At 37.1% G+C, this 15,938-nt stretch overlaps 1 protein-coding gene across 2 annotated transcripts; it reads right to left on the bottom strand.

Moving 5' to 3' along the window:
- Positions 1–1,600: 1,600 nt before the first annotated feature.
- snrpb2.L (small nuclear ribonucleoprotein polypeptide B L homeolog) lies at positions 1,601–15,663 on the bottom strand. 2 transcript variants are annotated; one of them, XM_018262030.2, is made up of 7 exons: positions 15,523–15,598; positions 11,058–11,140; positions 9,213–9,385; positions 6,121–6,261; positions 5,155–5,199; positions 3,491–3,579; positions 1,601–1,913 (listed from the first exon to the last, which is right to left on the bottom strand). In XM_018262030.2, the coding sequence occupies exons 2-7, from the start codon at positions 11,119–11,121 to the stop codon at positions 1,754–1,756; spliced, it is 672 nt and encodes a 223-aa protein (XP_018117519.1). In that variant the 5' UTR covers positions 11,122–11,140; positions 15,523–15,598; the 3' UTR covers positions 1,601–1,753.
- Positions 15,664–15,938: the final 275 nt, after the last annotated feature.

Raw genomic sequence — 15,938 nt, 5'->3', positions numbered from 1 at the left:
AACAGATTTTTTTATATTCAATTTTGAAATCTGACATGGGGCTAGACATATTGTCAATTTCCCAGCTGCCACAAGTCATGTGACTTGTGCTCTGATAAACTTCAATCACTCTTTACTGCAAGTTAGAGTGATATCACCTCCCTCCCTTTTTTCCCCCAAGCAGCCATAGAAAAGAACAATGGGAAGGCAACCAGATAGCTCCCTAACACAAGATAACAGCTGCCTGGTAGATCTAAGAACAACACTCAATAGTAAAAACCCATGTCCCACTGAGACACATTCAGTTACACTGAGAAGGAAAAACAGCAGCCTGACACAAAGCATTTCTCTCCTAAAGTGCAGGCACAAGTCACATGACTGGGGGCAGCTGGGAAATTGAAAATATGTCTAGCCCCATGTCAGATTTCAAATTGAATATAAAAAAAATCTGTTTGCTCTTTTGAAAAATGGATTTCAGTGCAGAATTCTGCTGGAGTAGCACTATTAACTGATGCGTTTTGAAAAAAACATGTTTTCTGATGACAGAATCCCTTTAAGCTTTGTATGTATTGTACATTTTATCATATAAAAAATAGACACACTTCAGGGATTTAAGATTACAGAAGAAACAGAAACGTCTTGATATGTAATTCGTTGAAAAGAATAAAGCTGAATTAACACTAAGAAATTATTTAAGCATTAATTAAACCAAATTGGATTATTTTTTTTCTTAGTTCGGATCAAGTATAAGATACTGTTTTATTATTACAGAGAAAAAGGTAATCATTTTATTAAATTACATAATAAATTTGGTGCATCCCTATATAGATTATAATGGGACATACAAAGTAGACCTCGCATTAATAAAGTATGGGCACTCCTGAACTAAATGTATCAATTTAGAACAGTTTACAGGGTCGGCTATACCCCCCGCCCCCGAGCTGCTTTAGAAGGTGAAAAATTAGACTTACAATATTAGAAAAACAGTCACACAGAAAACAGAAAGTAATTAGAAAAAGTCTATTTCTGGTGAACAATCTGAAACCAACTGAATTGAAAAAAAAAAAAAGCGTTGGAAGGTGAACCACCTGTTTAATGTGATTCTTTGAATGAGAAATATCCATAAATGTGCAAAAGTGCTCAGGGGAACCTCTAGTGTTATTTTTCTCCTCCACTTTTATGGCAGAGGCTTTAAAAATAAACTAGGCCGGTCATTTCTCCAGTTAAAAGCATTCCTGTATTGTATAAGATGCCCTGCATCCCTGCACTGACCTGGGCTTTGAAGGATTGGATCAGCATCTTTCCTCTACTGAAATCATAACAGAATTTTTTTGGGCCTCTGTTCAGCGTTTTTGCTCAATAATAATGTAGAACAGTAACGGATGAAAACAATGATGTGATGACATAAATTATGATTCCACTCCAGGAAACAACACACCCACAGGCTGATTCAGTCAGAGTCTTGCAGGATTCTACATCTTACCTGATCGATACCTGACAAAACAGACCATTAAACTGCTAACCTGGTCAAAACAGGCAGCTAGTATACAGGTATATGCATCTCTGCACTACTATGTATAAAACACACAGGCTATTTGTATAAAGATACCGCACACAGAGATTAGAAAATAAAAAAAACGCAATGCTGCTTTTATTGCAAGAGTCTAACAAAAAAAAAACTAATAAAACACAACCTTTTCATCTTCACCAGTTCATGGGGGACAGCGGGACAGAACCAAAACATAAATAAGTCCATCAGTGTCCTCCTTCTGCTCTATTTTTTAGCGAATGTAATTTTCATAGCATTGGAAGGTGTAATCTTAAATCCCTGAAGTGCATCTCGAGCCGATCCTGCTTCTGTTTCGTTGTCAAACTCCACAAACGCAATGTCGTGCCTACCCGGGACTAGACGCACTTCTTTGAAGCCGGGAAATCTATAAAAGTGATAAGGATAAGAAGATAATGAAGCCCAGTGATGTAGCATTTATATTATACATGGAACTGGTTATTTAAAATGTTTTCAGATGTTTTTGCAAAATACACTGATTTTGACAGTTTCAAAAAAACGGCTGTGTAAGTGCCACGAGATCGATTCTGGTCTACAATTTAATGGGGTCATTTTCTCTCTCTCACAATTTCTCTGTCGATGTTATCGAGTTTTTCCGCAATCAGATTAAATCGAGTTTTTTTATTACTAAATAAGCTAAAATCAGGCATGGGAGTTTGGCTGTGGTTTGTTTTTTTTTTAAATAAAATATGAGAAATTCGGATTTTAAAAAATAACCCCCTTAATTTGACTGAAGCCTATAGGGCAGTAGTCTGCAAATAGTGGGTTGCCCCTCCTACATGGGACCAAGGCTAAACTCAAAATGCACAAATATATAAAACAAACCCAGTATAAGAGGAGAGCCTCCAAAACAATTAGAACAAGATTTGGGGCTGAAAAAGACTTGTTTGGGATACTTTTAATATTTAAAGGGATACTGTCATGGAAAAAAAAAAGTACTGTCTCTTTAAAAAACTTCGACTGACGCCTTAAACCTGCCGAATTGCTGTTTAGCCTATGGGGGACCTCCTAGAACCTGAGGCTTTTGGGCAAGTTTTTAGAAGTCAAAGTATTTTTTTGTAAAATCGTTCGAATCAAACGAATTTTGCTTTGATCAGAACGGCCGCTTTCGATCGAAAAAATACTTCGATTATCGAAGTATCAAATTCGATGGTCCCGTAGTAAATGTGCCCCTTGGGGTCAGGGTTATCAAGGATCAAATTTAGAGTTTATGGGAGTTTATAAAAACTCCCGAAAAATCGATTTTCGAGTTAAAAACCACCAATCATAATCTAATTTTTAAAATGTGGGTGAATGGGATCGACCCGCAAACTTGAATTGAATTCGAAACAAATTAGATTCAAGTTTTTTCTCAGAAATAAAAAAAAAAAAAACGATTTTCAGGATGCCACCAAACAACTCCAAAATTAGTCCAGGACATCCCCCATGGGCTAAAACAGCAATTCGGCAGGTTTAAAGTGGCGGATAGTCAAATTAAAATTTTTAAAGGGCCAGTACATGATAAAGTTCGAAATTAGAATTTTTAAACTCGAATCGAATTTGAACTATTCCCCACTCTAATTACATTAAAATAATCTCAAAAGTTCAAATTTTTAAATTCTAATTTTCACTTCGACCCTTGATAAATCCGCCCCTTGGTACATCAATTTTATTTATTGGACTGTTGTTCATGTGTCCATGACCAAATAAAAGCACGAGGCCCGAAGGAACTCCGAGGTTACTTCTAATATCCTTATATTTTCCAACTAGGGGTACTTTATTTATTATAATACACACGTTTTAGGAGTCATGTGACAAAAATTACATCACTACTGACCGTTTATAAGGATATAATTTACAGGATATCAATAATCAATATTTCCCCACTACTGTAGTTCTAAGGTTTCTTGTTACTGTCCTTTCTACAATGGTTATAAAAGTAAATATAGCATGTAATTGACTTACTGGTTAAATAACATAGAAAGCATCATCTCATTGGTCTCTTCAGGCAAGTTATTTAGAAAGAGGATGTAATTTGGAGGGTTGTCCGGCACCTAAAGTAAAAGAAAGATATTAAACCAATAGATAAAGTGTGTTGTTCATTGTACAGTTAACATAGTTTGATGTATACAGTTGTTTTTTTCACCTGGGGTGAATGGGGTGGTTTGCCTTTAAATAACAAATGGTTTTCATTTGTTCTATTTGTACTTTTTCAGCAATTTCAGCAATATGGTTGCTAGGGTCCCAATGACCCTATTAAACAAGCATTGATTTTAATAAGAAACTGGAATATGAACATGAGAGGACCTGAATAGAAAGATGAGTAATATAAAGTAGCAATAACAATAAATTAGTAGCCTTACAGAGCATTTGGTTTTTGTTTTTAGATGGGACCAGTGATCGCCATTTGAAAGCTGAAAGGAGTCAGGCGAAAAAACATAAAAAACAACGAAGACCAATTGAAAAGTTGCTTATAATTAGCCATTCTATAACCTTCTAAAAGTTAACTTAAAGGTGGACAACCCCTTTATGTTTTTAGAATGAATCTTGTCAACAGATGCAAGAAACAAATGATATAAAGGATTTGATAAAACCAGAGCAAATCAAGGCCGGCTTTTTATTTTACTGACTACGTAATACTTTTAGATTCCCTCCTTTACGTGGCCTCTGCCTTTTGCCTTAAATTCCCCATCACCCACTACTGTCACCTTTACAACAGCCCCTTTCTTCTTGCAGCCCACTGTTTCACCTGGTCAACTTAATTCAACATCGGGATGCCCTGAATCCAGGATTCGGCCTTTTTGAGCAGGATTTGGATTCGGCCAAATCCTTCTGCCTGGCAGAATTGAATCCTAATTTGCATATGCAAATTAGGGGCGGGAGGGAAATCTCATGACTTTTTGTCACAAAACAAGGAAGTAAAAAAAATATATTTCCTTCCCATCCCTAATTTGCATATGCAAATTAGGATTTGGGCGGTATTCGGCTGAATCTTTCACGAAGGATGCCGGGGTTCGGCCGAATCCAAAATAGTGGATTTGGCGCATCCCTAGAAGGAATGAAGTGAAGCACAGGAGGTTAGGAAACATCTTTCATAGTACAGTGGGTCGGAGGCAAAAACATGTTATATGGATAACCAATTGCACGATAATGATCTTTTGTAGTTCAAAGTTACACTCCTAGGCAGGGCAGCGTTAGAAGAGGAATAGCAACCCAATGTTTAAAGCTATGCCCCCCTCCCCCGTGAAGGATCATTTAAATGTGGGCAGGAGAATGCTTCTTACTGGGGTTACGGACAAAACTTTCTACCCCAGACTCTTTTTTTTTTTTAAAAAAGAAAAATACCCTGGGACCATGAATTCAGACCATACATTATAATACATCATAAAAATAATGCAACTAATCAACTCCAAAAATTCTGTTATTACAGTCACACAAAAAAATAAAAATCCCTCATTTTGCATTGTTGTTTTGTGGTCCCACCTATATATTATGCATAATACATTTCCCTGATTTTACATTTTCCTGGATTTTACACCATTTTTTTCTACCCCCTGAAAAACTTAAATGGGGGTTTTTATATATATTATATTTCTTTTTTTTAATGAAAGCCTCAGAAATAAATTCACCTGTGGATTCTGGGATGCTGATGGCACATTATTTGCATTCGGTGCCTGGAAGAACAAAATTCACAATTAGTACAAAATATAGTACAATGAAGAATAATTAGTCAGCTGCCCAGCACCTACTGGTTTAACGAAATCCCCAATCCTAGCAGAGGTATCATTCAATAATGATGATGCATTATGATGTTATAAACATTGCAAATAATGAGCAGTCTGAGTAGGAGGCAGCAGATGGAAAGCCAGTTCAAAATTAAATGAAAATGAAATGATTATTTGTAGAGCACATAAAAAACATTTTATGTCTTTTATCGAAAAAATGCAGTTTGGGTAAAAGGAAAAAGGTTTCGGAATGGAATGCTTTTAGGGTTAAGACACCTTAACCGAAGGGTACGAAACGCGTAAGGTGGGCAATGTGGGGTCAGTATGTACCAAAAACTTTTAATGTGATTATTAATAACTTATTTTTACTACAAAAAAGCCTTGGGACATATATCTTTTTGATATAACTGATGTATTGCGACTGCCTTTGGAACTGGGGCATGTCCCTCTGACTTGGCTAGCGATCTACAGAAATCAGCCACGTGGACTCCCGACTAGTAAATAATCTGATGCTTTTAGGGTTGTCACAATAGAAAAACTGCAGTTTTAACAAGGATTTCAGTTGTACAGGATAATACATCAAACACCCTGCCATATAACTGCTGTAGTTTGCTCGTTCATATAAGGCAGGTTACCAAATAAAAGGACAGGATTTTGTCTGATCTGTACATCTTTTATACACGCTGCTTAAAGAGAGGGTTCATGGAGTCTGCATTTACAGCTCAATGCAGTCAATAATTAATAAATAAGACCAGATCATAACTGATAAAACTGGAGGTTCATTTTGGTGCCATAAATATGCTAATAGTTTGACAACTTCTCCTTAAATAGTCAAGAAAAAAAGAGCACTATATATTATATGGTTCTTACCAGAGCAGGCTTTTTATTTGCAGCATTAGCTGCCTGTTCTTGTGCTTTGGCTTTCTTCTTCTCTTTCTTCTTCTCTTTGTCAGCAAATGTGCCTTTCATCTTTAGTACGACATCAGAGTCAGTCTTTGCATACTGGATGCGCTGGAAACAAGAACACAAACATAACTAGAGCAAATAGTCTGAGAACATGAACGGAAAATCACTTCTTGCACCTTTTTGCATTTGTAGGTATCTCACAGCTCCTGGTGGAAACTTAGAATTACTGTTTTATTAAATTAGCGATGGGACTGCTTCTACATACAGCAGATATAAACATGTCCCTATAATGCTTCAAGGAGAACTAAACCCTAAAAATGACTGTAGATAAAAATTTCATGTTTTAAATACTGCACTTATTGCACCAGCCTAAAGTTTCAGCATCTCAATAGAAGCAATGATCCAGGACTTCAAACTTGTCACAGGGGGTCACTATTTTGGAAAGTGTCTGTGACACTCACATGCTCAGTGGGCTCTGAGCAGCTGTTGAGAAGCTAAGCTTAGGGGTCGTCATAAATTATCAAGCAGAAAATGAGGTTGGTCTGTAATATAAGCTGATGCTACAGGGCTGATTATTAAATTCTGATGCTAATTGCACTGGTTTCTGTGCTGCCATGTAGTAATTATCTGTATTAATTACTAATCAGCCTTATATTGTGACATTTCTATTCTATGTGTACTGTATATTGTGAGTGGGTCCCTAAGCTCAGTAAGTGACAGCAGCACAGAGCATGTGCAGTGAATCAGCAGAAAAGAAGATGGGGAGCTACTGGGGCATCTTTGGAGACACAGATCTTTACTGCTTAAGGGCTGGGGTTGCCTTAGGATGGTACAGAAGCACAAAACATAATGTATAACATTTCTAGCTACTTCTTTAATTAAGCTTTAGTTCTCCTTTAAATGCAGGCTAATTAAAGAGCTGCAAAAGTGACTTAATCAGCAGAATCTAACAGTAAATAAGTATGTTTGGCGTTTATACCTTTTAATCTTGTATGCACACAGAACGTTTTCCTACCGACATCATTTTTGTGTATTTTATGGTCCCTTCTGGGTGGCATGACGACAGTAAGGTCAACTAAACCCCACTCCCCATAGTACAAAAGGACTCAAGACTCTGGCTGGCCCATGTCAACAGTATACTCCGAAGATTGAACAGCACCATCAACTCGAGTTATTTAAAAAGCCTTTATTTATGCTTTTGTGGGCATCACCGCAACGTTTCAGGCCATGCGGCCTTTTATCAAGCTTGATAAAAGGCCGCATGGCTTGAAACGTTGCGGTGATGCCCACAAAAGCATAAATAAAGGCTTTTTAAATAACTCAAGAGTTGATGGTGCTGTTCAATCTTCGCATTATACTGTTTGCCAATGGGAAGTGGCCATTGCAGAACGTGCACCATCCCTAAAGAATATTGAGAATCCATGTGCTGACTACTCTTTCTTCACAGACATGGCCCATGTCGTCAGGCAATAACACCTTTAATTCAGTACTTTTAGAATAGTCCCAGACAGTTGGCAATGCAGGCCATGTATCTCTGACATATTGGGCCAGATTTATTCAAATTTTCGAAATCTTTTTATGGTCAAACCTGTCAAATTTGACTAGGCAGTTAGTTATCCAAACTCGATAAGAGTTTTTTTTTTTAGATTTGAATTTCGATATTTATCATACTCTGGCCCTTTAAGAATTCAAATTAAGACTATTCTCCACCTAAAACCTGGCGATCAGTTTGGAGATGTTTGCAGCCTTCCTGAAATTCAAGTTTTTTTTTCGGTGAAAAAATTCGAATCGAGTTCGATTGAATTTGTTTAAATTCGTCCAAGTATTAAAAAAAAAAAATTCTATTTCGCCAATGAATTTTGAATAGTCTAATTTTGAATTTATGGGAGTTTAAAAACAAAAAAAAAACGAATTTTAAATTTGACCCATGATAAATGTGCCTCATTGTGTAATTTTGTTATATTGAGAGATTTACTCTGTGAGGGCCAATATACAGTGGAGCAATAGGGATGCACCCAATCCACTATTTGTGATTCGGCCGTATCCTCAAATACTTGGTGAAAGATTCGGCCGAATTAGCATATGCAAATTAGGGTCAGGAAAGGAAAAAGTGGAAAATATTCTTCTTTTGTGACGAAAAGTCACGTGATTTCCCTACCCGCAGCTAATTTACATATGTAAATTAGGATTTGGTTCGGCCAGAGACAGGATCAGTGAACATAAATCAGCCATAAGATGTAGAAGATTGGACCAGCCAGTGTCTAAACATTTCGTGGAGGCAGGACACTCAGTACAACAGTTGAAGTTTCAGATCCTAGATGCTGTTCCTAAGATAAGAAGGGGTGGCAACAGGGTCAAGAAACTCCTGTATAGAGAGGCCTGGTGGATCCGTAAACTAGACACTTTAACTCCAAATGGATTAAATATGGAATATGATTTAACTGCTGTTTTTAGATAATTTATTGTGGTTTTATAATGATTTTAATATTTTCCTTATTCACAGCCACACTGGGGATATACTATTGATAATTTGTTGCTACTGGACTTCTAAATGAAACATTGTCAGATAAGTGAAACACTTTGTCTAATTGAAAGTTTAAATATTATGTTACAATTCCACCAGGTGGTGCTGTGTTAACATGCTATATAAAGGAAATGTTGTAAAGTGATATGTTAGCTTGACAAAGAGCCGTGCTAGGCTCGAAACGTTGCTGTATATGTTGCCCTGCATGTGGAAATAAAGGCAATTTTACTAAAGTACGGAGTGCTGCCCTTTTGCTGTGTGACTTTTGGTTCGGCCAGGCACAAGGATTTGTCCGAATCCGAATTCTGCTGAAAAAGCCTTAATCCTGGCCGAATCCCGAACCGAATCCTGGATTTGGTGCATCAGTAAGCAATTGTATCCAAACCTGCATGAGTCCCTAGTTACTCAACAACTATGGTTATCGTTATAATAAAATATCTACATCTAAGTTTAGAACTAATAAAAACATCATTTTCTATAGAGAGTGATGAAACAAAATCACAAACAAATACTGTGATAAGGAATAACTTACCATTGGTTTACTATAAAAGGGGAAGCCCTGTAACTGCCGGAGAGCATTTGTTGCAGAACTTAGCTCTTTAAATATTACAAATCCTTGTCCTCTCATTTTCATGGTCTTTAATGCCACAATGTCTACCACATGGCCAAACTGTGAGAACAGCGCGTACAATGACCGCTTCAGCTCTGAAAATATAAAAGAAAAATAATGATGTCACAGTAAAAATAAAATTAATTTATAACTCAAATGCACGGATTTGAATGAAGTGAAAATGCATTTTGCCTGTCATAGATATTACATTTAAAGGGGATCTATAGCAAAAATGAAAATTAAATATAAGCTTCATCATACTGAAATAAGAAACTTTCTAAATACAACCAATTAAAAATTCTGAAGTAATCGATTTTATGTTCACTATTCCTCTCTCGGCATCTGTTCCTCTTCATTCTGTCTTCATGCAGCAGTGGGGTGTCAGGGGAATGATCCAATATATCTTATAGGGGGCTCCCTTTCCTATCAGATGAATTAGAGCTCACTCAAATAACCGATTCCAGTACAAAACAAAATAACTGGCTTTTGCCCAAATTCTGCATGTAGAGAGACAGGATTTCTGGTGATTTTAATAGAATTAGCTCTAATGCATCTTCTAGGCAAAATGAGCTCCCCTATACGATACATTGGAACTGTCAATGAATATCTGACACCCAACTGCTGCATGAAGACAGAACGAAGAGAAACAGATGCTGAGAGAGGAATAGTGAATATAAACGTGATTATTTCAGAAACAATGCAGAATGTTTAATTGAATGTATTTAGAAAGTTTCTTATTTCAGTATGCTGAAGCTTATATTAAATTTTCATTTTCGCGATCGTTCCACTTTAATAAAGAAAGCACCCTAACCTTGGATATTCTGCACGGGATGATTTTTACGTGCATATTAGTGATTGCATGCATGAGATGACTATGGTCAGCAAAGAGTGCTCTACTCTTAGAAGATTGGATTGCAGTGCTGCACTGGATGGGGCAAGAAGTAGACAAATAGATTGTGAGAAAATTCAGACAACCAGTTGAATTTCATATTGATAAATATACCCCTTTGGCTTTCATACCCCCATCTTGCATTAGACTGTAAGCTCTGTTGACACTGTTTACTGCTTGTATCCGTTGTACTTTTGCATGCAATCTGTATGTTCAATGTATACACACTTTTACAGTGCTGGGGAGTATGTTGAATACATGTTAATAATTATAAAGTAATAACGTGCATGCAACACAATTTGGCATGGAAGTGGCTCGGAACTGTATACATCAGTTTGTATTAGCTGGTGTTTAACCTCAGTATGAGTGTGTGAGTAATAGCAGTATATAAGGCTACGATTACTACTGAGGCCAAGCAAGATGGCATAAACGGGGGTTAGGAATTAAAATAGTGGATGAAACAGAAGCTGAGTAGACGAATGAGCAATCTTTAGTCAACTACTTTTACATCTTTAAAGCATGACAACCATTTTCTTCAGTGATCAGTAAACAGTCATGTTTCGTTTCTTAGGGGACTACAGAAGTCAGGCGATGGTTAGAAATGAATCCCCAAATGTGACGAGCGTTACTGGCAGTAACAAGTGTATGAAATATGCAACGAACTGTTATTAACTACATATCCTTTTCATATAACAGCATAAAGGGTTCCCACAGCAATGCTGCTGCCTATTATTATTATTATTAACATATGTGCCCAACATATTGCGCAGCCCTGTAAAATGAATGTGCTTTGCCTAGCTGCAAAGCTTTAAGGAAAGAAAGATCCAATGTAGAATATTCAACACTTTGGCATCTTTCAAAATTTTCTTCACACCTACCTGGTTTCTTAACTTTATCACAGAGGTTGTTGATGTAGACAGTGTGATTTGGCCGAATATCCATGGCTTGTGTATTCTAAACACTGAAAGAGATGTTAAAAACAAAAAAACTTTAGCAATAAAAGAAAAGATCGCATTACTCAAGGTTGTTTTCTCCTATTACTCAAGGTTGTTTTCTCCTATTCACAGGAAGATAATGGACTACTGTGTTGCACAACACAGGGAGCAGTTCGGCACAGACCGCATTATATATAAACTGTCAATTTGCAATTGGCATTTTATCAAGTGCAGGTTTTGGATCTGTTATCCGGAAACCAGTTATCCAAAAAGTTCAGAATTATGGAAAGGCTGTCTCCCATAGACTCCATTTTATCCAATTTTTTAAAGCATATTTCCTTTTTCTCTGTAATAATAAAACAGTAGCTTGTACTTGATCCAAACTAAGATATAATTAATCCTTATTGGAAGCAAAACCAGCCTATTGGGTTTATTTCATGTTTACAAAATTTACAAAAAAAAGATCCATTATCCAGAATGTTTGGGACCAGGGGTTTTTTCCGGATAAGGGGTCTTTCCTTAAAGGGGTGGTTCAGCTTTTAGGTAAATTTTATTATGTTATAGAATGGCAAATTCTAAGCAACTTATTAATTGGTTTTCATTATTTAATTTTTGTATAGTTTTTTAATTATTTGCCTTTTTCTTCCAACTGTTTCCAGCTTTCAAATGGGCGTTGACCCCTTCTGAAAAGCAAATGCTCTGTAAGGCTACAAATGTATTGTTATTGCTACTTTTTATTACTCATTTTTCTATTCAGGTCCTCTCCTATTCATGTTCCAGTCTCTTATTCAAATCAGTGCATGGATGCTAGGGTAATTTGGACCCTAGCTACCTGATTGCTTAAAATGAAAATTGAAGAGTTGCTGAATACAAAGCTAAATAACTCTAAAACCTTAGATAATAAAAAAATTAAAGCTAATTGCAAATTGTCTCAAAAGATCACTCTCTACATCATACTAAAAGTTAACTCAAAGGTGAACAACCCCTTTAAGGTATGAAGATCCACATTATGGAAATATCCGTTTTCTAATAAACCCCAGGTCCCGAGCATTCTGGATAATAGATCCCACACCTGTACAGCTAGAAACACGGTTTAGCATTAGAAGGTCTAACCTTTTTATTTATTTTTTTACGTGAACGTTTCTCACTTTTGTAATTACTGTATGGGAGTGCAGTATGGTTTCTACTGTACTGAAATAATATTTACACCTTTTTTTAAACGTCGGCCAGAATGATAACTGCGTTGGCTCCAAATATAACAAGTATCTCTGTATGTCCTGTAGTAATGTACTTCCATTGTTGTTACAACAAGCACATATCAACACAAAATGCAACCTATAAAATATGTGCAATACAATTATGGGCTGCCTGCAGACTGAAAGCAAAACAGTTGTTTAGTGAGAACCCAGCACATCTTGCAACCATGGAATATTATGCCACAAGTATTTAGTAGTTCTATGAAGTCACTGGTAACTTCCAGAGATGTCAACCAAACCCATGTAACAAGTGATAATGTTCCCCTCCAGACTTATTTCAAGCGATCATGAAAAGGAAATTAGGTTTACAAATAATCCAGGACGGTATTACTATCACCCTTGTGGGTTAGTTGAATATCGGAACCTAAATAATTACACATAGAAAACACTAGGATCCCAATTATTATTCAGCCAAAGTATTCCACTAGCCTAGAGAAGGCTCCCCAATATTTTTTTTTAACCATGAGCCACACTGAAATGTAAAAAAAAAGTTGGAGAGCAGTATAAGCATGCAAAAAGGTTAATGGGAGGGACAAAGTGAGGAAAATATGGTTCAGTATTGATAAATGTAAGGTTGTGCACTTTGGGAAAAAATAATATAAATGCAAGTTATACACTAAATGGCAGTGTGTTGGGAGTTTCCTTAATTGAGAAGAATCTAGGGTTTTTTGTAGATAACAAGTTGTCTAATTCTGGGCAGTGTCATTCTGTGGCCACCAAAGCAAATAAAGTTCCGTCTTGCATAAAAAAGGGCATTAACTCAAGGGATGAAAACATAATTATGCCTCTTTATAGGTCCCTGGTAAGGCCTCATCTGGAGTATGCAGTGCAGTTTTGGGCTCCAGTCTTTAAGAGGGATATAAATGAGCTGGAGAGAGTGCAGAGACGTGCAACTAAATTGGTTAGAGGGACGGAAGACTTAAATTATGAGGGGAGACTGTCAAGGTTGGGGTTGTTTTCTCTGGAAAAAAGGCGCTTGCGAGGGGACATGATTACACTTTACAAGTACATTAGAGGACATTATAGACAAATGGCAGGGGACCTTTTTTCCCATAAAGTGGATCACCGTACCAGAGGCCTCCCCTTTAGACTAGAAGAAAAGAACTTTCATTTGAAGCAACGTAGGGGTTCTTCACAGTCAGGACAATGAGGTTGTGGAATGCACTGCCGGGGGATGTTGTGATGGCTGATTCTGCTAATGCTTTGGCTTGGATGATTTCTTGGACAGACATAATATCCAAGGCTATAAGTGATAATACAATCTATAGTTAGTTAGTGTACATAATCGATGTGAGGGTACGGAGGGATCAGTTTTCAGTGTGTGCATGTATGAACACTGGGAGGGGTTGAACTTGATGAACTGTACTCTTTTCTGATTTAAAGGGGACCCGTCACCCAAAAAAATTATTTAAAAAAATGCTATTTTATCACATTAGTCAAGCAAAATTAACTTTAATTACACCGTATAAATTATTTGAATCTTTTTTCCTTCAATCTGGGAATTAATAATTATAGCAAGCAGAAAGGAGCCATTTTGTGGACACTGTTATTAAGACAAGTCTTGTATCATCTCAGAATCTTGTTTGTGCACCAGAATGGGAGACCCGATGTCCATCCCCATGCCCTGGCTACACAATTAAATGTTGAAGAGAACGGGGGAATGTGGGGAGAGCAGTGACATCTAGGAAGTGCTGAATGGAAAGTGAAAGTAATTGTCTGTCCCGCCTCTATGCCTAAAGCATAGAGGAGGGGCAGGCAATATTTGATTAACAGCTGAGATTTTTAAACAAGTTACAGCTATGAATACTTTAATAAAAAAAAAAATTGGATTTCATGTTTAATTTGAAAATGACTTATTATACAGGTTTTTGTGTCTGGGTGACAGGTCCCCTTTAACTGTGTAAATATGGGTGTGGTTGGCTATTAGACAGTCAGCCTAGAAGAGACTCTGTTTAGCAGTACACTTGGTTTTAATGCAACTAAAACTTGCCTCCAAGCCAGGAAAAGGCCACTGAGAGCAACTTCCAACGGGTTGGAGAGCAGCATGAGGATCACTGGCGTAGAGCTTTGCAGCACCTATAATAGCCTGGCATACTGCAATGCCATCACAACTGACCTGATCACATATCGGTTATTAGACAAGATTGTGATCCACATCCATCAGACCGACTCACAATATTATTATTATATATAACTGGAGCCATGCAGTTATAACTGATGTTCAACCGAGCCAAATGCTCCCTTGTAATCGGATAAGTCATGTTTTTAGCTGCAATTGCAGACTGATACAATACAGATTATTTGTCATATAGAGCCTGCATTTATCAACTGATGTGAAATATACAGACAACTACAAAATACCATTAGAAATTTTTTTAAAAATAAACACAATTGCCATAAACATGTAACGAGCAGATAAGCGATTTCTTTCTTTCTTTTTTTTATCACAGAGCTTATCTGTAGGTTGTGTTTAAATAAATGGAAAGTTTAAAAAAATTAAATCATTGAAACGTAAAAAAAAAAATACACATGCCTGGATTTCCTGGTTCTATTATTCTTTACTTATAACCCGCCTGTATATTTGGGGGTGGGGGCAATAACTGATGCCACTCAGGTGTTTATATCATAATACACAAAAGCCATGAATATCCTGTAAATTATATCCTTATAAACGGTGAGTTCTGATGTCATCAGTTATAAACGGTGAGTTCTGATGTCATTTCTGTCACATGACTCGCTGAAACTTGTGTATTATAATAAATAAAGTACCCCAGTTGCAAAATATGAGGATATTAGAAGTTACCTCTGAGTTCTATGACCTGTATAAAAACATCCAGCCTTCGGCCTAATGCTTTTATATGGTCATGAAACTCCTCCATAACTTATATCCTTATAATTTACAAGAGGGGGTACTTTATTCCCTATATTAGCAGCTTTCTTCTTTTAACTCAGCTCCCAGCTATACCCCCACCCCGTACCATTAGGGACATACGGAACGCATTTTAGGACATGATGAGCTAAAATGCTTTCCGTAAGGACATGTAGCCCCTTTCCACATGTTCCGGTAGAACTACATATAATTTTACACTTTAATTTTAAGTAAACACTGTGTAAAGCCGACGTGTGGGAACTGAACAGACTACTACAATCACGTATCCAAGTAAATGCCCGCAGCCCAACACTCTCGCTTTCCCAAACACACCGCAGCCTAAGGTCGCTACTTACACTTCCCGCAATGCTGTTAACTTCAAGCTTTCTTCCTGCAGTGTTCCACAAAATCCCGACGCCACGAGTCTCATCGCGCGAGAGTGGCGTCACGACTACACGTAAGCGCATTGACGTATGACGCAGCCGCCACCAGTCAATGACGACGAGTGGAGGCGTCGTAGCTCAGCGTTATCCAATCGGAAGCGACCATTGTTGGCCGTTTTTACATGATGTGCTTCCTTTGTTGTTTGTTCCTCTTACGTTTGCAGGAGAATTAAGAAAAAAATAAATTAATTAAAAAAGACTTATTTCGTGTTATTTGTCCGCCATGTTACCTTAGTTACCAATGTGCAGGGGAAAT

The sequence above is a fragment of the Xenopus laevis genome, chromosome 5L (assembly GCF_017654675.1).
Source record: "Xenopus laevis strain J_2021 chromosome 5L, Xenopus_laevis_v10.1, whole genome shotgun sequence".
Lineage (NCBI taxonomy): Eukaryota > Metazoa > Chordata > Amphibia > Anura > Pipidae > Xenopus > Xenopus laevis.
This window is presented reverse-complemented; position numbering and strand designations above follow the sequence as displayed.